The 24,157-nt window shown below is 44.5% G+C and overlaps 1 protein-coding gene across 6 annotated transcripts in view; it reads left to right on the forward strand.

Annotated features, from left to right (window-relative positions):
* Positions 1-16,937, forward strand: part of TUBGCP4 (tubulin gamma complex component 4) — a 57,773-nt gene extending 40,836 nt beyond the window's left edge. The window contains exons 10-19 of one of the 6 annotated variants that reach the window (XM_085845775.1): positions 74-181; positions 895-945; positions 1,625-1,730; positions 4,374-4,481; positions 7,642-7,738; positions 12,943-13,120; positions 14,794-14,928; positions 15,013-15,138; positions 16,279-16,418; positions 16,504-16,675. In XM_085845775.1, coding sequence (XP_085701901.1) covers positions 74-181; positions 895-945; positions 1,625-1,730; positions 4,374-4,481; positions 7,642-7,738; positions 12,943-13,120; positions 14,794-14,928; positions 15,013-15,138; positions 16,279-16,418; positions 16,504-16,516 — 1,062 coding nt within the window. In that variant the 3' untranslated portion in view covers positions 16,517-16,675. The other 5 variants (XM_085845774.1, XM_085845780.1, XM_085845778.1 and 2 more) reach the window with 5 other exon arrangements.
* Positions 16,938-24,157: the final 7,220 nt, after the last annotated feature.

Here is a 24,157-nt window from a genome sequence, read left to right on the forward strand (position 1 = left end):
AATAATTTGTGCGCTGGGAATGCAAAGGGGAGGTAAGCCCGGAGTGATACGATGCTCCCTTCGTCCTGATCAGGTTTTCGGGCAAGTCGCTCGGCGAAGCTCGATCGGAGATTTCTCGATTCCAGATATCAAGCGGGGCAGCGTAGCAAATCTGGATTGGAGAAGGCGTCGCCGAGGTGCTGTGAGTTGGTGTGATCGGAGTGCCGGGGAAATACAAATATTTGTACAAAGACGAAACTTGTATTGAGAAGGAAAGGGTACTTAAAATTTTCAACTTAAAAATGTTGTACACTGCACTGTTCAGAAATCATTGCCATTTGCCGATTGGGTGAGGAATTTAAACGTTAATCCGCTCACTGACACATGCGATATGATTCAATCGATCGATATTATCCAGCATGTGACATGTGCTCAGGACTGACGTCAAGCGAAGGATTTGTTGCAGACTACCAAGGAAGCAAAGAAGAATAATTATCGTGGCTGCAAAGTTCGGTGGACAAACATTGAGGATAAGTTGGAGGAATCTATTTGCATTCCCAGTTCGTCCGATAGGTCGTCCCACAAAGTAATTCAAATAATATGCACAAAACAGCTCATTAATATTCATGACCCTGGAAGTACCATCGGCAGTGCTGCATCGTGAGTGTCAGGGAGGAATCGACACCTCCATCGTTCTGATTGACATTTTTTCTCATGTTCCGATTCGTGTTCAAAATAAAGTTGTTCCTCGATCATACACTGACATTTGTAGACAGACAGACAGACAGAAATGAACCAATTGCTTATCTCCACTTTTTGCTTCACCTGTGTTGGGTAAAAATCAGTTTTGAATTTTTGTATCATGATAATGTCATTTCCTGACCATTTTCTCATGCTTCATCCGTTGATGTATAGCACCTGTGGAAGCTTGTCGTGGAAGAGGCAGATCTCCTTGGACAGCTCAAGGTGAGCTGTCACGATGTACTCTTACCTTTTCGTCGAGAAATGACACAATTTTCTTTGTAATCTTTTTTTGCATGCTGACAGTATGGCCTTGAGGTATGTACCTCGACTCTGGAGGTGTGCTGAATCTAAGCTATCATATCTGGGTTGGAACCTTGGCCCAGCTACTGTATAAACTGTCATTGGTGTTTCACAGGCAGGGTGATTCATCAATGTACGTGCCGTCCCTCAACGTCCCATCAACGTTAAACTGAGCGTCCCGTCTCGCAACATTAGTTGGCGAAGAGTAGGCGAGCTATCGCCGGCACCATAGCCAATTTCCAAATTCCTGCCCTGACTACACCTGGGAGAGGGATGGCAAACCACCCAGCGTGACCCTTGCCAATAAACTGCTCTGTAACAGAGCGTTGGTTCCGCCGCCGGGACCATCGCTCTGTACATCAGTCAGTCATTTGTTTTTGGAATACTTGGGTTCGACCGAAAAGGTGAGATGTCATGTTTTTTTTCTGTGTAAATTTTAAGACAAAACCTTTTGCTTTGCACAAAAAAATGTAAAAACAACTCAAGGTTCCAAGCTTTAACAGAAAATTAAAAGGTATTTGGAAAGTTTCATGAAGACCATGAAAAATTTGATCAGGCAAGAACTAGATTGTTGATGTGCAAGTGTTTTTTTTTTTAATAGGTTATGAAGGACTTTTTCCTGTTGGGACGAGGAGAGCTCTTCCAGGCTTTCATTGACACCGCCCAACAATCGCTGAAACACCTGTCCACCGCAGTCACTGCTCACGGTCAGAACTTAGAACCTCAAGCGGAACAAAGTGCTCGGTGCCGAAAAGCTCATCATAGTCGAAGCCATAATGTTGTAAGCCGCACACAATTCATTAAGTTGACTGTTAACAATACACTGCTTTGTTATTTTTGTTGTTGCTTTCTTATTTCATTTAAAAGTGGTTGATTAATTATTATTTTTTTTATTCAAAATAACTAAGTATTAAAGCAAAAATATATATTATGCAATTCCTCAATCATGCACACCTGTCTAAGAATAAAGATAATTTTTTGAAAAGAACATTTCCTCGATCAACCACTTGCTTAAATGAGGTATATTCATCTGTTTTCAGCATCCAATGCTGCTCATGGGGAAGTTGTAGCACAAAACACACACACACACACACACACACACACACACACACACACACACACACACACACACACACACACACACGAGTTAACACCAGACTTAACACTTATTGGGGCATTCTCAGTACTGGCAACACCATCCTTGTCCATCCATCCATTGGGACCATATTCTGTGCAGAATGTTTGTGTTGCCTAAGCAGTCTCCTTGGCTATTGAACACAATCCTGGAAGGGTCACCACTCCGACACAGGATACCAGCATGCTGGCACTCATTTTGCCGACCTAGGAAGGATGACAGGCAGAGTCAACCACACCTGGTATTAATTCAACAACCGAGTGGGATTTGAACTCGGGATCCTAAGATCCCAAGCCCACCCCCCTAACCATTAAGCCAACACCAGGCATACCATCTTTATAACATTGCCTTTCTCTCCAATCAGCAGGGCAATGAAGGAAAAATTCCCTCCTTTATATGGATGCCAACCTATGGTGTTTGTTCATGCTCTGTCCTTTAAATGCTGATGATCTAGCTCCAGCAAGAAAACAACACCTACAATATTTGGAGTTTTTGGTATGACTCTGCCAAGGTCATAATGGAGCCCCCGACCTCCCAGACTCATAGTGGATACTCTAACCACAATGCCAGCGATCCTGATTTTGATACATAGGTCAATAAGTGTACTTTGAAGCAAAATATTCAGAGCAATCTCTCAAAAACACTACAATTATACACAAGCTGATGCATGGCACAGAGACCTTAGCCATGAATTAGGTGGTTTATGACAATAGAGCCCATGTTATACTGCACCGATTAAAAAAATACATTTTACACTAAAAATAAATATTTATGTCTTGGATTGAAGAGCAACCAAGTGGGAAGTTATCGGAATTAAGCAAGATAATTGAAATCAACCTTTATTGATGTACAGCATTGCACATTAGGCGAGATGAATCGATGCACCTGGTGGGATCGCTCTTTCGAGAGATCCTGAACAAAAGGAAGCAGCTCAAACACAAGTTGGATCAATAATTATTTTTAATAATATAAGCACATCTTAGAGAAATTAATATCACACTTAGCTATTTGAGTTTCACGATTTAAGGGTGCAAAAATACAGAAATGTGTCACTCGCCTCTAAATGTCAGAGATAAGGTGAATGAAACCAAACTTATGGGTATTATGGTTCGTGTCCCCTCTGAGTCTGGTAGGTTGGAGGTTTGATTCTGATCCTGGCTGAGTCGTACCGAAGACTTTATAATGTGCTACTTCTTGTTTCCTGGCTTTATGCTCTGGAAGATAGAGAATGAACAAGCCACGTGGGTTGGTCTTGTTGCACTGCTGACTATGGAGAGAAAAGCTATGTTCACAATATGGCGTTGCTGGTGCCCAGAGTACTCTGAGAAGTTATGTCACTTGCCCCATGGTCACTGGCTGTTTGTTTGGTCAGGTTCTGTGTCGTCTGTCTCTGTCTGTATGTGTGTGGTTTATGTGCTACACCTCTTCTATGAGCCCGAAACCATGTTTAAATTTTTTTATTGCATTTTCTACATGAGATAAATACTTGGGACAAGGGAATGAAATTATAAATAGCAATTCCATGTTATAAATCACAACTGCGTATATGAGCTGAGAGGATGGCTTAGCGCCTCAACTGTAGAGGTACGCACAGTCGTCTCAAAGTTTCCTCGCCTGGATTCGAATCGTGACCTGGCTATAAATTGTCATGCCAGTGTTTCACAGGCAGGGTGATTCATCAATGTGTTTGCCGTCCCTCGGATGGATGTTAAAGTGGGCGTCCCTTCTGCCGGAACTGGTCAATGGACATTGAAGATCCCATGGTGTCCTTTGCAAAGTCGGCGAGCTATCGCTAGCACCCTAGCCAAATTCCAAATTCCTGCCATAACCTACAGGGGGCACTGCATCAGCATGTCGTGCTCCCAGCAATGATGCAAAACATCAGCCACGTGCCGCTTACAAAATGATGGTCCGTGTTTATATACATGGTACAGAAGGTTAACAATTCCACTTTTTTTTCATGCATTATATGGAATCGGTTACTAATCTCGGTTTTTTTGTTATTGTTGTTAGATGTCAGATGCAAAATTAAAATAAAATGTGACACGAAACAGTTTTGTTGTTCAGTTTTTGAGTGTGTCCGAATAGAGAAGAAACCCTACTGAAGATGCGAAGGAGATGGTCAATGGTGTGTTTACACCTAACATTGTACTACTTTCTTTTAATTTTGTATTCAGTTTTTGGGTCCACTTCATTGTTGCTTTGCCTCCTGCAGATGTGAAAATCGCATTTCAGAAATCTGCCCGGAAGATTCTACTCGATGATGAGCCTTCTCTGCAACTCTTACACCTGACGATAAGCCCACACAATGGCCAGTCTTCAGGTATACAAAGACATCCAAGGAGTTTGGATGCAGGACGAGGCCATTTGGCAATCTTGCATGTCTCATCTATATGCCATCAATTCAATCGAACAGTCTATTTATCGTTTGATACAAACATTATTTTCATTCACTCATTTTCATTGAGAAGGTGGGGGGAGAGGGAAGAGAAAGGAGCAGCGCATATATTTTTGCAGCCATTGTGCTAATGATTCTGTCAATGAAGATATTTTTGCGGACCCAGGGTTGGGGGCGAAGACCATGAGGGATGAACTAACTCGGGTTCCCACCAGACTCTGCGGAATCGCAGGCCGTCATACACGAATAACTTTGTGACGCAGCGGGTCGCTAATCGACCGTGAACGCCAATAACTCGACCACGTGACTTAGGGTCCTCCATCTGATACCGTTTACCTCAAGGCCACGTAATCTAATTACCGGAGGACATGCCCTCGGTACGTACTTGCTCAACCGGATCACCTTACCTTACCAGATCAGATGCAGCCGAGCGGGACTGCCAAACGCGTACCGGCTAGAAAGACAGATCGTTGGGGAATAACGTCCTGGCTAACTGAGGGTGTGCACCATGCTGGACAAATGATAGAAAACACAAAAACGACCTGGGAACATTTCTATGCAAAGCATTCATTTATAATGGTGAGGAAAAGTATTTGGCACGTTGAATGGGGTTTATTTTTATGTGCAGCAGGGAAAGCAAGGAATTTGTGGGGTGCGGCAAAAGACAAGCGATCTTACAAAAGCAGACACACGAGAAGAGTTATCCTGGTTTATCTTTTACAATCTTAATTTATGCTAGGACAGGTGCCAACACACACACACACACACACACACACACACACACACACACACACACACACACACACACACACACACACACACACACACACACACACACACACACGATTAGATGTCGCCCAGAAAGAAAGAAAGCAGGTGAGAATAGAAGACCTCTCAATACCTGGGGCGGTTGGCAGACCAACGCAACCCAGAATGCTTAGGGAGAGGTAGGTGGAGGGAATACTGGTTGTGTCTAAGATGTGGAAGTGAGAGGTGTGGTGTAGTGCAATGTGGGGGGGGGGGGTGGTGTCGTGCCAAAGGAAAATGGGATTGCGAGTCAGTAATGATGCTCTTTGTTCGTCCAAAGTAGATGGGATAGAGGGATGGATGGAGTGAGGGGAGAATAGATGCGTAAGGAGAAAGATCCCTAACCTAGCCGTGAAAAGGTCTGTATGTGTAGCATGTACCTCCGTGGGACGCTCCGCATGAGCGTTCCCACCTCGTGATATGGTGCGTTATCTCCGGCTTCGTTACTTTGCCGAGGCTCGTGGCAATGTGCGCTCCGCACTGGTCCGTCTGGCTGCACAGGGCTGCGGAACGTTGACAGCACAAGAGGGAGTCTTGCAGTCACCCGGATCAAGCTTTCAAGAAGCACGTCCTGGCAATCGCACAGCAATAGCAAGACAGGGAGTGAAGCAAAGAGGCAAGTGAAGAGGGTGAGAGAATGGCTCTGCGCTCCCCCTTTTATAAGCCCCAGGCGAAGGATGGGGTAATGACCAGAAAGCGACGCACTATGACCCGAATCCTGCTCCTCGATTGGGCCACAGTGGCCAGAGCCACGCCCTGCCAGGTTCCAGGACTGGAAACCATCTCAGTTGCCCATCTGCTTTGGCACGGGTGGGTGCTCCTGACTCAACATAGGGCATGCGCCCTGAGCCGGCACCCCGGCCCTGAACGTGCTCCGAGTGCAGTCTGAATGTCGAAGAGCAACAGACTTTCCCCGCCACTCACAGGCACACTCAGCCAAAATGCACAACCGGGCCCCGTACCAAACTCCCGGATCACCCTTCTTGCAACCCCTCCTCGCCGGCCCTGTCTTGCCATGGTCTGGCGACTGGACGAGGGTTGTTTCAATTCCATGTGTTTACCCAGGACGTCCCGGGTGAGATGCGGTCGAGCTATTAACGTCTGTCGCTTGGCCAAGCATCGCGCGGTGCCGAGGACAATCCGAGTCGTGCAGTACTCCTAAAAGGCGAGTGGCAAATTGTAGCGATGCAGAGGTACGGAAGGGGCGTGTGAATGTTTTTTCCCGTGTGCGGGAGGTGTCTGTTGTCAAAGTGGTGAGGTTTGGTGAGCGAAGTGCAAAGTAAGGTGTGGTGCTGGTTGGGAATTGGCACGCATATTTGAATGAAATAATGATGCGCGGACCCGTGCGTGGGTTGTGTAGTGTGTTGGAGGGAGTGTGGTGGATCCGAGCCACGGGAGGCATCGTGGTGTGCTTATTATCAACCGCCTATTGATTGGCATGCATGCTTACATGCTTGTTTTGTACTCTGGTTAAAAGGATAGGGTTGGAGTAGGAATCAGAATATGAATTAGAGATAGTTACGAGACCTAACTACGAGACCTACGCAACACACTTCATCCCGTTAACCCACCACACATGAGGGGACATCTAATTACACAAATACTAATGAAATAACTGCCTGGGGATCACTGTATGTTGGGTGCCATTGCCTCAGCGGAATGTGGTTTTGTAGAACGGCAACAATATATTGAAAATAAACAATATAGATTAGATTTCGGGACAAGAGAAATGACAATGGTTTCACCAGAGTGACTTTTTTTTTCCTTTTGTCACATGCAAGTTTAGCAGCAAGTTCCTCAAGATATCCATGTGAGTTTGGAGTGTATGCTCACGTACCATACTGTGATGTACATATTATTTATGCAAGTTGAACGCCTGCCGCACGTAACACTAGCTTGGTTTTAAATGTCTTAATAGTGTCATCATGGTGCACTTACTACTTACTCAGTTGCATTGTACAATATTGTTTCTTGACTTGCCTTTTGTAGAACAGTATATTTTTCCTTTTTTTTTGCTCCTGTGCATTGGTTGAGAATAGCTCAAGCTCTCTTTATCATCATCGGCACCTTCTCACATAAATACGGAACCTCCACGGCCTGGTGACTTCCCTGGCATGGAAGGGTTAGCATTGTCTTTTCACAAGATGTGTAAATTAAGGGATGCTGACGAAGGTCTAGATCTTCTTCATTAAGTACCACGCATATGATCAGAAGGCTGTTTTACCATGGAGATTTAGTGCATTTGTTCTTATTGGATTTTTTCTCTCTTTTTTTGCAGAGCTGCAACATTCTGCTACTGGCTGCTCCCTACTGGGTCTTTCATATGAGGTTCGCTGGCCGATGCACATCTTGCTGACGCCAAACATCTTAGAAAGGTGAGTAAACTACAAAGCGTCATCTTTCCTTGATCTTTCCTTACCCATGCATATCCACGATCTCTCCGACACGCGCTGATTGTTACTCGGATGTGTTAGTCCTCCAGTCATCCATGTGTATGTGTATCCCCACCCCCCTCCCCCAATACCCTCTGAGAGTTTGTGATCATGCTGTCCATTGTCATTTCACTGCGACGTGAGCCGAGACCCTTGCATTAAAAAAATAATAATAATAAAGAAATAGAAAGCATCTCAAAATTCAAAACCCATCCGCGTCTGCTTTGTATTAAAACTAAACTTGATGAAAACAACTGTTTTTTTTTTAAAGTTGTACATTTTATTCACTTTTGTTCTCCATATTCTCATAATAAAGGTTTGTTTTGAAAAATTGAAGACAAAGGCTCGAATGGTAAAACCGATATGGCCCGAACAGACAGACAGTCATTATCATTATCACTATTATCATGTACCTTTATCATTATCTTTATGTACCATAATAATTATTATCATTATTTTTATTATCACCATCATGATGTACCATTATCATGATCATAATGCACCATTATCATCGTTTGAAAATTTGATGACATAAGCTCAAATGGTAAAAAAAAAAAGTTGACGCACATGCACACGCACACACACACAGCTCCCTCATTGGCTTAAAAGTTGTACTTTAAGGCTGTTTTTTGTTGTTTGTTGGTTTTTAACAAAATCCCTCGAGTTGGTTGTGCCGGTTTTCTGCTCTGCAGCTCCCTGCACTTTTTTGTGATTATCATTCTCCTATCTTCAACCTATTGAACAATTTTACTCCAGGTCATTTTGTGTAAAATGGTTTCATACTGCATTAAAAAAGCTGTAGCGTATTTGATAAAGTGGACCAGTTCAATATAGATAAGAGTGAAACTACTTCAATTCCTCGGATAATTTCCACTGTGAAAGACTTCTCCCATTTGATAGATTCTGGCTTTTTTCCCCTCATTCATTCGTCTTGTACGCAGTCTGGGGCTGCTGGTAGCATCATTGCTGGGAGTGTGGCTGTGCCACTGATGTAGTGCATCCTATCTTGAATCAGGAATTTGGAACTTGACCAGTGCCGGTGAAAGCTTGCCTCATACTCTTCGGATCTTTAACATCCACCAACTAATGCCGGCACACAGGATGCCTCGTGTAACGTCCATCCAAAGGACGGCGCACACATTGATGAAACATCCAGCCTGTGAAACACCAGGATGACAATTGTTAGCTGGACTGGGATTTGAATCCATGCGACACAGCTGTGAAGCAAGTGGGCACACCGCTTGGCCATCCTGCCAGCCTCCGGTCTTTTTGCCTCAAACTGGTTGATTTTTGTGTCCTCAGTCGTTTCAACTTTTTTTTAAAAAAATCTATTCCCAATCCCCATTTCCTCAAATATCATCACAATTTTAACCGAGTCTGTTTCAAGGGTGGTTTCTTGTGAATCGTCAATGCAAAAACATTAAAATCCTTTTCTAAATAGCTTCCTTCCATTTCTTACGTTGTTGTTTTTTTTTCAGTGTGCACTTGCACGATTTTTATTTATTTATTTATTTATTTATATACTTTACATCGTTCTTTAATCTACACTGGAATGTGTGCTCCAAGTTCTATATACTTGCTCTGTCTTCAACCACAAAAAAAAACATCCTGCTAAATCAACTTTCTCGGTCGTCAATCATTGGCTGTAGTTGAATCCTTTCAAAATTCTCTCCTTGTCAGGAGTCATGATTAGTTTGTAACATGAGCATTCACCAAACTAGCACAGTAACCCACCCTGAAGGTGATCTTGTTCCAAGCATGCACATCCCTCTTTTGGGCAGTGTATAGGCTGTGGACCACTGCCTCGATCGCTCCCAAAATAAAAATTAAAAACACTGGTTACGTATAGGAAGCAAAAACATGGCTAATGCTAATATGGCACATACAATACATTGTGGTCATATAGCTCGGATAAGTGCAATTGCGCTGGGCCAAAGGCTGACTCAAGAGCCCTAAAGCCTGAGGCTGATGAGTACTGTCGCCTTCACAAGGCCCATGATGCCTATCACCTCCAACCTTTCGATTTGATGATCCTTTTAACAGTCGCTGAAGATATCATACACTGAATGAAAACCTTTAGGGGGTGCATGGCGATTGTGAATTGGTGTAGAGCAGACATACATACATACATACATACATACATACATACATACATACATACATACATACATACGCTCCATCATATATAGATCATTTCCTATGTTGTCAGCACATCCCACTTGATTTTAGGTGAAACGATCGTTTGGATTTGGTGGTGGTGGTCGTATGGCAGCTCAACTGCCGGGGTAGCTATCATTTCTTGAAGCGTGACTGTGTCGCTGATGCAGTGCCTCTCGACCAGTACACACACTGGAACTGTTACTCATTTCGCCGACCTCGGAAGGATGACAGGCCGAGTCAACCCCCTGGTGTATTTATTCAGCAGCCGACGCGGCTTGAACTCAGGACCCCAGGATCCCAAGCCGCCACGCGAACAACTGAGCCAACACCAGGCTATGTTTGGATTTCAAAAGCAGCTTTAGAGTGATTCATATCAAAATTTTAACAATACACGATTAAGCAGTAAATGTAATCTCGTTAATTTAGGTAGAGTCAGACATGTCTTGTGAAGTGTCCTACTTAAAGACTGCGATATTGACATTGCTGCGATAACAGAAACTTGGCAAACGCCTCATATTTCAGATGAACAATTGACACTTGATGACTATCTTGTATTCACAAACCATCACCACGTACATACATCGTGGCCGTGGAGTGGCATTGTATGTGAAGAAAGACTTGCCAATTTATACTCTACCCATGATTTCTGTTCCGACTGAATTTGAATGTGTATGGTTGAGACTAAGACCGCACAGGCTGCCTCGGTTGACACCAAGTGTCATTGTCTGTGCAGTGTATATCCCTCCATCACACGACTTTGATCACTTAACTCCCACGATCAATATGCTAGCCACCATGTATGTAGATTGTGGATTTGTTATCTTGGGTGACTTTAACAGAGTAGATGTAGACCCATTATTGAGGGTACATGGTCTTAAACAGGTGGTAGATAAACCCCACTGGAGGTGATGCTGTACTGGATTTGATGTTACCAATTTTCATACACATCACATGAGACCAGAGATCGCGTCTCCGATGGGATTGAGTGACCATAACACGGTTTTGTGGATTCCGAACGACGGGATGAAGAGAGTTAACAGGATTCATCAGGAAAACCTCACGTCCAATGACATACCGAAACAACTATTAATTTGGGCAATGTATTATATCGACGGCTTGGGATGAGGTTTCAGCAGCACCAGATACCCAATTGAAGTCTGATTCCTTCTACAAGTTATTCCAAGAGGCTGTTGATAAATATGTTCCACAACAATCAGCCAAATTACATGTTACCGATTAAACCCTGGATAACGGCAGGAGTTAAAGCCATCATCAAGCATCACCAGGAAGCATTTGCAAGTGGCTCAATTGACCCAATGGCGATACTGTAAGAACTTGGCTGCAAAGATTGTTCAGGCTCAGGAAAACTTCTATGAGAACTCACTGGGTGATCTCAGAACATCTGATCCTTTGAGATTCATGGTATCCAGATGCTTGCCCACAGGCTCCGGATACGTCCTATCAATGTGCCAACAATTCCAGAAGGTACTAATGAACAAATAGCTAATGCAATCGACCACAAATTTTCTTCGACGTCACAAAGCCGACCACACCTACTTGTTCACGGACTTCCGTCATATCTACCCGCTGAAAAACCACCTGAAGTTGAAGTGTGGGAGATGTGCCGTGAATTGAGCAAGATCAATGCAAGGAAAGCCATTGGCCCCGATGATGTTCCAAACGACTTCTCAAGGATTTTGCATGTGAACTCGGTATTGCCATCACTGATTTATTCAATTCATTGTTGAGAGGGGGGCAAATTTCCACAAATCTGGAAAGACAAATCTGATGTGGTTCCTGTACCGAAGGAAAAGCCGGCTGTTCTCAACAAGTTGAGACCAGTATCCCGAACTTCCCAGTGCGCGAAGGTTTGCGAGGGATTTGCTGTCAGATGGATGCAGGAAGATATGATACCCAATATTGATAGACATCAGTATGGGAGTCTTAAAGAGTCTTCAACCACACAATGTTTGGTTAAAATGCTGTATGAATTACATAAGGGCTCTGATAAAACTGTCACCATTGGGAATCTCATTGTTATAGACTTCTCCAAAGCTTTCGGCTCTGTAGATCATACCATTGTCGTCACAAAACTCATCAAGTTAGGGCTTAGAAGAGAAATGATCTCATGGAGAGTGTATTTTATAACAAACAGTCGACCAAGGTAAAATACCAAGGCACTCCATCTAACTGGAAATCCCTGAGCTGTGGAGTACCACATGGAACAAAGACTGGTCCTCTGGCATTCCTTGCCATGATCAATGATGCAATGGATTCATCAGAGCTGCAGCAATGGAAGCATGTCGACGATCTGAGTACCGGAGAGGTGAAATCATCAAGAGCCCCCTCAACACTGCAAAACGCCATTACCGAACTCAGTGAATGGGTCGATGAGAACAATCTTCACCTGAATACAGCTAAATGCAAACTTGCTTCAAACGTACACTGCCTGAATCACCTGCCCTCAACCTTGGAACCAATCCCCTCGATGTTGTAGAGGAAACCAAAATACTAGGAGTATGGATCCAAGATGACCTGAAATGGGACAAGCGAGTAAAGGAAATGACGTCCAAGAGCGAGAAGAGAGTGCATTTGCTGAGTGCACTGAAAAAAGTTCAAGATTTCACCGCACGACCTTGTCAACATCTATAAGTCGTGCGTCCGGCCAACACTCGAACATGCTGCACCAGTCATGGCATCCTGGACGACTTTCACCTCCATGACTTTTGTACACCATTTATCTCTGAATTTTAACTTGCTTTCTTGTTGTATTAATTTTGTTAAAATTATCAATCGTAAAACTTACCTCAATTCGGCCTTTGGCTGCAATGGAAGTTGAATTGAATCGAACAACAAACGCAACAGACCAAATTAGATGGGATATTAGAAAATCGCATTCTAATTGGATGTTGTGTATCTGGTCTACTCTGTGCCTGATATCTGTCCTTTCTTTGTGGATCCCAATATCTCACTCGATACCACCACAGCTACAACACGATCTTCCACCACCTGCTTGAAGTACGGCGAGTGCAAACCGAACTCCAGCAATGCTGGGCCACCCAGATGCAGCAAAAACAGGTGCTGCCCAACCAGGTTAATGCCAAAAAGTGGAGACTTAGGAACCACATGGCTTTTCTTGTGGACAATCTTCGGTATTACTTACAGGTGAGAAAATTGTGTTTTCCCATTGGGCAATTATCCAGGTCATATGTCCATGAGTATCCATTATTTCCTCTGCCACCGAAGGTGAAGGAGGTTGTTTTCACCCCTCGCTGTCTGTTTGTTTGTTTGTGTGCAGGATATCTCAAAAAAGTTGTGGATGGATCCGGATGAAATTTTGGGGACAGGTTGGGTGTGTGACAAAGACGACCTGATTAGATTTTGGTGAAGATCCGGATCTGGATCCGGATCTGGCTACTAGAATTTTTTTAAGTGATTCTTCACCATTGAGAGGAGGAGGATATTGGGACCATACTCTGTGCAGAGCGTTGGTGCTGCTTAAGCGGTGTCCTTGGCTATTGGGCACAATCCTGGACGGGTCGCCACTCCGACACAGTATACCAGCATGCTGGCACTCATTTTGCCGACCTCAGAAGGATGACAGGCTGAGTTAGCCCCACCTAGTATTAATTCAACAGCTGAGCGGGATCCAAAGCCCGCCACCCAAACCATTAATGAGCCAACACCAGACATACTATTGAGAGATAGAGGTCAAAAATGGTAAATAGCATGATATCTCAAAAAGTTGTGGACGGATTTGGACGAAACTTGGTGGACAGGTTGGGTGTGTGACAAGGACAGGTTGATTCGATTTTGGTGAAGATCCAAACCCGGATCTGGATACGAGGATTATTTATTTTTTTTAAGTGATTTTTCACCATTGAGAGAAAAGGCCAAAAACGATATATAGATCACATGATATCTCAAAAATGTATTGGGCCTGATATGTTGTCGTGGATCAGGCATTACGTAGCAGAGATATGCGCTCTACCGAGTGCCCTTCTGGTCTTCTAAATGTAGTCATTCTATTGGGTTTGGTAAAAGTTAATAAAGCCACCCCAATTCCTTCTTGTCAACTTTCTTCGTGAGTACGGTGCAAGTGTTCTCACGTAAAATAAGAGCACGTTATTACTTTCAGATGAAAATGCTATTTATACACCCAAAAACTATTAAAAATGCATTCTGGGTAATACATGGGGTGGTGGGGGGGGGGAAGAGCCGGACAGTTTTGCTATTGTATGAGAATGAAACCACGTTTTCATCATTTGGTAAGGCCTGGCAGGATATCCTAGAGGTGTGCACCCTCACCCTTGAGCTGTCTAGTCTGGCTTTGAATCTTGACCCAGCTGTAAATGTCATCCCAGTGTTTCGCATGCAGGATGAGGCATCAATGTGTGTGTGCCATCCCTCTGATGGAGGTTCAACTGCCATCCCTCGGATGGAGATCACACGGTCTCCTTCACAAATCTTTAACGTCCACCAACTAGTGCCGGCAGACGGTACCCCCGTTTAACATCCAAGGGACAACACACATATTGATGAACCACCTTGCCTGTGAAACACCAGGATGACAGTTTGTAGGCTGGGTCAAGATTCAAACCCAGGCTGGACAACTTAAAGTTGAGTGGGCATAACTTTTCGGTCTTGGCTATCCTATCAGCCCCGATTAACTATTCCCCCAATATACTTGTGTCGATATGTAAATAGTCTTTTGTTAAACAACTATTGAGTGAATGAGATGGAAAAATGATAGTTTGTTCAAAAGTCTCGAGGACGATTGTTGCGTTTTAGACAAATGTGCACAGAAACGATTTTGATGCGTCGCCATCATTCTCCAGGTGGACGTTTTGGAGGTCCAGTTTTCTCGTCTCCTGCAGAAGATTGGCAGTGAGCAGGACTTTGAGAGTGCTCGACTCGCCCATGATGCCTTCCTTGCCAACCTGTTCACCCAATCCTTCATCTTGTGGAAACCTGTAAATGTCTTGTACTTTTTCTGTCATTTCTCTTTTCTTCGTGGTGGTGCCATGCACAACTCATATGACTGCTTTGATGCGCAGGTTTTCCAGTGCCTCCATGAAATCTTACTCCTTTGCCATGCCTACTATGCAATGGCAGCTTCATCTGCAGCACCATCTCAAGCATCCCAAGCGAAAACCACAACCCAGCTCAACAACCTTATAACAGTAATTATTATTATGACTCATGATGGAGATTATATATAAACACCTGTGTGTCTCTGTCTCTCTGCATGACCACATCTTTTAAGTTACAAACTCCAAACTCGGGGAAACAAATACAACTTTCTGTGGGGAGTAACATAGGCTATGTGGTTGCAGCCTCATATGGGGGAGGCCGGAGGGGTACATTCTTTTTGTAAATGTGTACTGTGTAGCGTCACCTGGTGGTGGTGGCAGAGGATATTACAATTTCCTTTTTAATCTGGGCAATGCTGAGGTTAAAGCACTCTATGCACGGGTAAATTTGTCCTCCTTTCCTTCTCACGCAAAATATTTGTTAAAAACGGACGAGTAATTGGTCCGTCAGTGAAGCGACATGTAGGCTTTGCTAGTTACTTTGTAATACTAATCCTTTTGCCATTATGTTCTAAAGCTACAATGAAACATACCAACTAAAATAAAGTTTGCTTTAGGATTAATTTGATGGGGCGCACCGATCTTGAAAGATAATTCTAGTACTGTACAATGAACACAAGTTGGCCCTGGATGTGTAAACAGCCTGGTTTATTTCTCAGGAACTCGATTCATGTTCCCTTAAAAATTATAATTGTAAAGTTGATGGATGTGGTCCTGGGCTGGATAAATTCCCCATTTTGTCTCACTAGCCTTCTATTAATTGTCCATTCATTAAAGATAGGAGGGTTTAAACCCATTGCATGGAGCCGTAGACCATCCATACAAGTACTTGTTACATATTGTAAACGGAGTCTTAATACAAAATGTTTGAGTTGGTTTGCCATTGCCTTCTGGGAGGTAAAAGTACATCCCAAGGCAATAATTTGACGAAGGAACTCGACCCTAATGGTCTACTTTTATTGAAAGGGAGTCTAAGATCTTTAACATCCTTTGGATGGCATACTCTGACCTCATCAGGATGGATGTGTTGTCAGATCCAATATTCTGAACTCTGGGAATAAACCAAATGCAAGAAAACTCAGTTTATTGCACGTAAATGCTAACCTGATCATACTAAAAATAATCATAATAATTTATAAGCTAGTCGGTGTCCGAGCCACCAGCTCGATCTAATAGAAGGAGAATTCAAGTCGAGACGCTTATTCGCATCACATGGTTGTGTGGTTGCAGGGCTTCAGCAAGCAGTCCTCTTTACTGTTCAAAATTATTTCTAGCATGAGAAGCTACCAATCAAACCCTCACCTCTCGCAGTTACTGTTCCGCCTCGATTACAACAGGTTCTACACACAGTCCGGAGGTACACTGGGCAGGTAAACTGCATCCCGGCCGGTATCACAAAAGCATTATCCACACCTCATTGCAATATTGTAACCGATTACTCTTCTTGTTTTTCAGCTTTGCTTTGTGAGGAAGAGCATCAAGATTATTCATTTCATTCAAACCTACAGTATCGATACACTTCCAAAACATACCAGCTTCTTACGATTGTCGACTGCCTGCGGATGCCAATTTTTCTTGTTAATAGTGCTTCATGTGCAATCTCCCCAAAATAAAAGTTTTACGGCAATCACGAGCATCTTTTCTTGGATCAGGCTCAAAACCAACAAATGCAATTCCATTTCCTCTGTTCGAAGAGAAAGAAAGTAATCCATCCATCTCGATGGTGGAAGTAGGATTGCCTCTTTGGTGGCTTCATCCCGTAAAGCCTTTACCAGCACAGCAATTGCTGGGGGTACAGCACAAGTTTCAACTACACCGTGGCAAAATGTTTTTTTTACAATCAAATAAACTGGTGTACATCTTGCACTTTCCAATAGCCTCACCTCAAATCGTGCACTGTAAAATTTATACCGACTACTTCATGCCTCCAAGCTGTCGACCCTGGGTTTGAATGTCATCCTGGTGTTTTGCAGATGTTAAACTGGGTGTCCTATCTACCTGTATTAGTTGGTGGACATTAAAGATCCCAATATATCCTTCTTAAAGAGGAGGCGAGCTCGTTCCGGCATCCATGATTGTAACTGTTGCCATATAAAGTGTTAAAGCGGCACCGAGTGAGGTTCATGATCGAGATACTGCATAGAGTGAGGTTCATGATCCTCAGTGTGGCAGTGACACAATGTTACGATGACGACTACTTCAACGGCCCATTATTCCCACCTTCCGATGGGGTCAGCCAGGGAAAGGTTTAGGCTCAAGTCTTTGAGGAACCTGCTGGCCAGGCCTGACGTGCAACTGAAGTCAATTTGGGCAGAAATTTGCAATTTGTTCAGGTTGTAGGAGATAACTCATCAACTTCACCCAAGACACCATGGGATATTTAATATTCAACAACCTATTCGAGCAGATGGGACACCAAGCTTAAGCTGCACACAAGGAGTGATGCTCTACTGCGAGCCTTAGATCCTGTTGAAATAAAATAAACGCACTGACAGCAAAGTACCATAATGGTTTATTGGCGGCTCGAGCATCGAACCCAGGCTAAACAGTTCACAAGTGCACTGGACGAGGTGTCACGTTTTGCAAAAATACTGCTCTGGTCGTTATCCTGAACTTTACTTCTGCAGCTGAAGTATTAAGAGCCGTCGACGAAGGGAGGGTTTTCCCCGACATCACTTTCACTCTGCCCACCATCTTTAACAGACCCCAGGTTATAGTGGTGTATATCTATACATTTCCATCATTGCATAAAGGATTGTTTGATCAATCTAATACACTCTGTTTTCAATAAAAAAAGTAATGTCTTTCCCTCCCTACCCAGCCACCTGCACTATGTAAATGAACTTTATTGATCACACAAAGAGGTAATGGGTGTTTCCAATATGGACTTCAATAAGAGATTGGAACATGTGTGGTTGTGTATTCAAGGGTGAGATGAAAAAAAAAATTAAAATCTGGCTTGCATGTGTGCACAGATCATGAAATTGTAGATCATGATGCAAGGGGTGATTTTGGAGCATGTCACACAGGAGAAGGATGGGGGGGGTAATAGATACAGGAGGTAAGCAGGCAGCACAATGCCAGGCAGCTATAGGTAAAATAAAGAGGGTTTTCCGATGTATTCGGAGGGGGATCATTAATAAATCAAAAGAGGTGGTGTTAACATTGTACAAAAATTTAGTGAGGGCCACATCTCGAATATTGTGTACAGTTTTGGTCACCAGAGTTCCGGAGGACATGTATGCCATAGAGAGGGTTCAGTGCAAGGCTACTAGATTGATTCCGGGCCGAGCTAGACTTAGCGATGAGGAGCGGTTGAAGGAGACACGGATTTATTCACTAGAAAGGAGATGGTTACAAGGAGATATAGTGGAGATATAATATATCTTGGCTTCCGGTTCTGGGTTTGGAGCATTGGCAGGTCTCCTTGGGGGCTCCCTGCTGACGATCTCAAAGTTAAGTTTCCGGTCGTTATTTGTCCCGTTTTAACTGTTTATTTTCTCACCTACATGTTACTGTGTGTTCCTAGTTCGGTTTTGTTTCAAAAATCGTGCTATTTTGTGAGATTTCGTCGAACTTGTCTTTCTGGGTGCTTGAGGCCTATCCTTCAGGCTTGAGGCCTACCCTTTGTTCCCCTCAGTGTACGATCGTGTTTATTTGTTTTTTCTCCCCATTATCTTCAACTTCTATCTTTCCCACTTTCTTAGCTAATCACTCGATTTCTTATCTTAAAAAAAAAAAACGCTACCTTTCTCCGATTCTTCTTTTTCTTCTTCTTCATCTCTTCTTCTTCCTCCTCTTCCTCGACTTTTTTCTACAACACTTCCATGACCTAATCTGTTGAAAACTCTCAAACATTAATAATAATAACAAAAACGATCTCTTAAATGCTTCATCTTCCTCTCTCACACGTGTGGTTCTCTTTACTGTATCAGAATGCACAACTCTTCTGCTATTTAAACAGACTGCTCTCAATTCGACCTTTCCTTCATTCCTTGCCTAAAAAATCCAACTGTTACAGTGTTTCTTCTCTCCATTCTCTGAATTCGCCTTTATTGCATCCCTCAAGAATTGTGTTAAATCGCATCTCTGACCTAAAACTTTTAAAAACCCCAGTTTGCTATGAATGTTCGCTTTCCATCAACCATTCTTTTTTTCCAACTTCAGTGCCAACTCACTCCTCTCACCCCTCACTCTCAAAGCAACCATCCCACTATTCTCCCTCCAAGCCTCCCTCTCACCTCTCTCAAAAACTCCCCCCTCACCTTTCTCCCACCTTTCATCCCCTCACTCATCCTCCCCAAAGTTGCTCCCCTCCCATCCACAAAGCTGCCTCCTTCCACTGCCCTCTCACCTCCACCTCCAAATCCTCAACTGCCTTCTTCCCCTCTCTTGTACCCCCTCTCCCCCAGCACCACAGAGCCTTTTCTCCTCATTCGGCCCCCTCCCCGAGCTATTCTGCAATCCCCCACACTCTTTCAACAACACTCCTTACCTGCCCCCCTCGTCCCTTGTCCTACCCTCCCCCTCCCCCCCCCACCCCCTGCACCAAAAGCCTCCTCCCCTACCTCTTCATTAAAATTGTGGACCTCAAATATCCGGGGCCTTCGCTCAAACCTTTCAGATCTTTCCATACAGGTTGCCACTGACAAACCAGACATAATCTGCCTAACAGAAACTTTCCTCCCCCAAGACGTGTCTGACTCCCAAGTATCTCTTCCTGGTTACTCCCTCCTCCGGTATGACAGACCTGAGCCTCGCCCTGGTGGAGGAGTTCCTCTCTTCATCAAAGACTCTATTCCTCACTCTCCATGCACTGCCCTCACTCCCCCACACCCCCAGGAACACCTATGGCTACGGCTTCCCCTCCACTCCCACCTCATGTTTATATGTGGACTGTACCGTCCACCTAACAGTGAAGACTCCATCTACACCTCACGATCTGAAACCATGGACCAACTTCTATCTTCTCATCCAAACTCTCTCTTCCTCATATGTGGTGACTTCAATTGTCATCATGCCAGTTGGCGAGGTGTGGGTACCTCTCTCACCTGTCATGGCACCTCAGCAAAAGCTTTCTGCGACTCATTGGGACCGACTCAATCCGTCAACTTCCCGACCCAGATCTTAACCAATGGTTAAGATCTCCATCTCTTCTGGATCTGATTTTGACAAATTTCCCTGACAATATCTGCTGCTCTTCCTCCGCTCCAATCGGTTCTTCTGACCACATCCTTGTCAAAGTGGACATCTCTCTAGCTATTATCAGAGAACCACCTCACCGCCGTTGAGTCTGGCATTTCACTCAAGCCGACTGGCAGGGTCTCCGAGCAGCCCTCAAACTTATAGACTGGTCTCCTATCTCTACTTTCTCCAACATCAACTCATCCTGGGAATTCTTTCAAAGAAACTTGCTCTCCCTCATGCAGATTTATCCCCTCTCATCTTCAGTTGTCCTACCCTTCCTCCCGCCCTTGGTTCACTGAAGCTTGTGGTGAGGCAGTTGTCCTGAAACAACTTGCCTTTGCCTCATGGAAAGCAAACCCAACTGAGGGCAATCTCAGTTCCTTCCATAAAGCTCAGAACAAGTGTGTATCTACCCTCAGGAGAGCCAGAAAACAACATCTTTCTCATCTCAAGTCTGAACTCTCAAACCTCTCTCCCTCCTCAAAATCCTGGTGGTGTCTAATCAAATCTGTTTCTGGTGTATGTTCCCCCTCCATCCCCTCCCTTACCTCAAATGGCCACACTGCTCATACCGCACTTGAAAAAGCTGAATGCCTAAACTCGGTGTTTGCAGCTAAATCTTGTGCCAAAACCCATCACTTTCTCTACCCACCTTACGCAGTCACACCTAACTGTCCCTGGACTCTGTGTCCTTTTCTCCTGACAAGGTGGAGAGAGAGAGCTTCCTGTCAAACCTCGACTCAGATTCTGCAACCGGTCCAGACGGCATCAGCCCACGTGTCCTCAAAGCCTGCTCTTCTGCTCTTGCTCACCCTCTCTCTGTTCTATTCACCCTCTCATTTGCTCAAGGTCATCTGCCATCTGCTTGGATATCAGCAAACATCACTGCCCTGCAAAAAAAGTAGCAAAAACAGATCCCTGCAACTACAGACCAATCAGCCTTCTTCCAATCATCAGCAAGGTTATGGAATCCATCATCGCTTCAAACATCAAATCCTTCCTCTTCTCCAATGGCTTGATTTCTGATCATCAATTTGGTTTCAGACCAGATCACTCTACCCTGGATAAGCTGCTTCTGCTCTCCCAACAATGGATGGAAGCCCTCAATGCCAGACAGGAAATCCGAGCCATATCCCTGGATATATCACGTGCTTTTGACACGGTCTGGCACCCTGCCCTACTCACCAAACTCTCTTCCCATGGTATTCAAGGCCATCTCCACTCATGGCTCGCAGACTTCCTCTCCTGTCACAGTCAACGTGTGGCCCTAAATGGAGTTCTTTCATCCCCCCTTCCTGTCCAGACTGGAGTTCCTCAAGGTAGCGTTCTGGGCCGTGTTCTTTTTCTGGTTTTCATCAATGATCTCTCCGACTCTCTGGAAAATCCTCCACATTTCTTGGCTGATGACTCCACCCTCTGCCGTAGCATCGGTCATCCCCCAGACCGGCAAGCAGCAGCTTCTTCGCTCACTACAGATCTGGATAAAATCACAAACTGGTCCAACACGTGGAACATGTCTTTCAATCCGGACAAATCTCACATTCTCACTATGTCTCTTTGAAAGGACCGTTTACAAAACCCCCCCCATCCACTTTCTCAACAATCCTCTGGAAGAAGTCCTTTCTTTCAAGCTTCTGGGTCTCACTATCTGTCATGACCTCTCCTGGGAAAGCCACATTTCAAACCTCGCCTCCAAAGCCAGTCGCCGACTGGGAATCCTCCGTCGTGCAAGGTCCTTCCTTGGCCCACCTGAGCTCCTGACCACTTACAAAGCTTTTGTCCCCAGCCTGATGGAGGACTGCTCTCCCCTCTGGGCTGGTGCTCCTGCCTCCCACCTTTCTCGGCTTCACGCTGTAGAAACCAATGCATTTCGGATCATTGGCATCTCCCGCAATGAGGCTGAGTCTTTGGGCCTCTCACTCAATCACCGCAGGTTGGTCGGTGGTCTTTCTGTCTTCTACACTCTCCTCTCCAGCCTCGCCCCCCCTGTTCTCTCTACGATTTGTCCCCACCACACTTCCGCAGGGCGCTCAAGGTCCGCCAACAACCCCCTTCTGGTAAAACTACCAAAATCACGAATCACTGCTCACCTTCACTCTTTCATTCCTCTTTTTCCCCACCTTTGGAATAAACTCCCTCACTCTATTCAATCCCATTCTTCCCTCCAGGCCTTCAAAACAGCTGTTCACCACCACCTCTTATCATCCCCCATTCAAATCCTCGATCTTTTCTACCTCTGATAATCCACCCAAGCCCACCTCCTTCAAATTCCCTGCTTTCCTTCCTGAAAGTCCTTGTAATGTCCATCTTCTCTTCCCCACGTTCCCCGTCCCATCCCTCTCCCTTCCACAGATCTCCAAATATCTCTGTTCCCCACTATTTTGTCCTTCCCACTCCCTTCCCTCCTGTCTCATGCCCCCCCCCCCCCTTGATGTGCGTTCTGTGTTAGCTCTCATACGAGCCTTGAAAAGGTATACAAAAAAAAGATGTTTAAGATAATGAAAGGTGTAGATAAAATAAGTGAAGATGAATTATTCAACAGAGTAGACAGTGATAGAACCAGGGGCCATAGCCTGAGAGTAAAGAAGAGGAGAGTTAAGACGGTAGTGAGGCAGGGAGGGACTTTCACCCCGAGAGTAGTTAATGCATGGAATGGTCTCCCTGGAAAGGTAGTGGCAGCAAAAAAGTAGATAATTTAAAATTAGAACAAGTCTGGAGACGGCGATGGTTCACGAGCAATGTATACGGTTCGCCTTTTTTTATTTTTTGACCTTCGAGGGGACGCCACGGGAAAACTGGCGGGAATCGGCGAAAACTTAGATCATGAAAGTTGTAGTACTCGAAGAGCACTACTTGCATACCAACTTTCATTCGAAACAGTTGAAAACCCGAGGAGCTCGATGCCCATTTTATTGATTTTTTTTTGACATTTTCTAAGTTCGTGACCTTGTGACCTTGACCTTGGGACGAAAATGAAAAATCGAGCTCCGGGGGGCTAGGCAGGTGCCATTGGGCTAACCAAATACCGAAAACCCCTGCCAGAATCGACAAACCCCCATCGGAGAAGATGTAACTTGAAACCGGTTACCCCCTAAAAACACGTTTTTTGGGCGTGGCTCCGCCCATAATGGGCGCAGCATGCCCATTCTCAGGAAAACACAACTAGATCATGATATAAATAGTACTGCAGCATAGCAAACCAATTGTTCGACTTTTCATAAAAGCATAAAAATTGGTACATATGTTGACTAATGTATTCTGTACAATTCTGGATATGGAGCCACTCAAGATTTTGCCTTGGTCAGCTTTGGTGGCCATTTTGGAAAATGGCCACCATTCTACTTTAACAACATGGGATATCTGTCATTGTTATTCTCTTTGTAGGTTTCTCAGAGGTGATAAATATTCCATGTGATGTGCATTTACAAAGGAAAACAATGCAAATGTCATTTGTGTTGATTTATTATATTTCCAACCATTGTATTGGGGAAAAAGGTCATTTTTTGGGAAAATCCATTTTTGCACACAGCATCAGTGACAGGTTCAGAAGTATTTTGTTGTGGTGGTGGTAGTGGTGGAAGTGGTGTTGTAATTGGTAATATTGGCTACATGTAGCCCATGCTGCAGAACATGACCACCGTCGGATTCAAGTTCGAACCGTAGACACCGACGTCGTCGTCTTGGCGGTGATGGTAGCCCAAGCACTACCATGCATGGATGAACTCTGGATTGCCTTTGCGACGGGCAAGAACTACCGCTACATCCCTGCCCATTAAATAGCTGCCTCCCTCGGTCCACAGAAGGCACGTGCCCTCCCTGTCTTCCACGCCATGACCGGATGTGACACGGTATCAGCATTCGTGGGGCATGGGAAGAAATCTGCCTGGGCCACATGGAACTCGTTTCCAGAACTGACAGATTA

The sequence above is a fragment of the Eptatretus burgeri genome, chromosome 11 (genome assembly GCF_056783735.1).
Source record: "Eptatretus burgeri isolate ZD-2024b chromosome 11, Ebu_testis_v1, whole genome shotgun sequence".
NCBI lineage: Eukaryota > Metazoa > Chordata > Myxini > Myxiniformes > Myxinidae > Eptatretus > Eptatretus burgeri.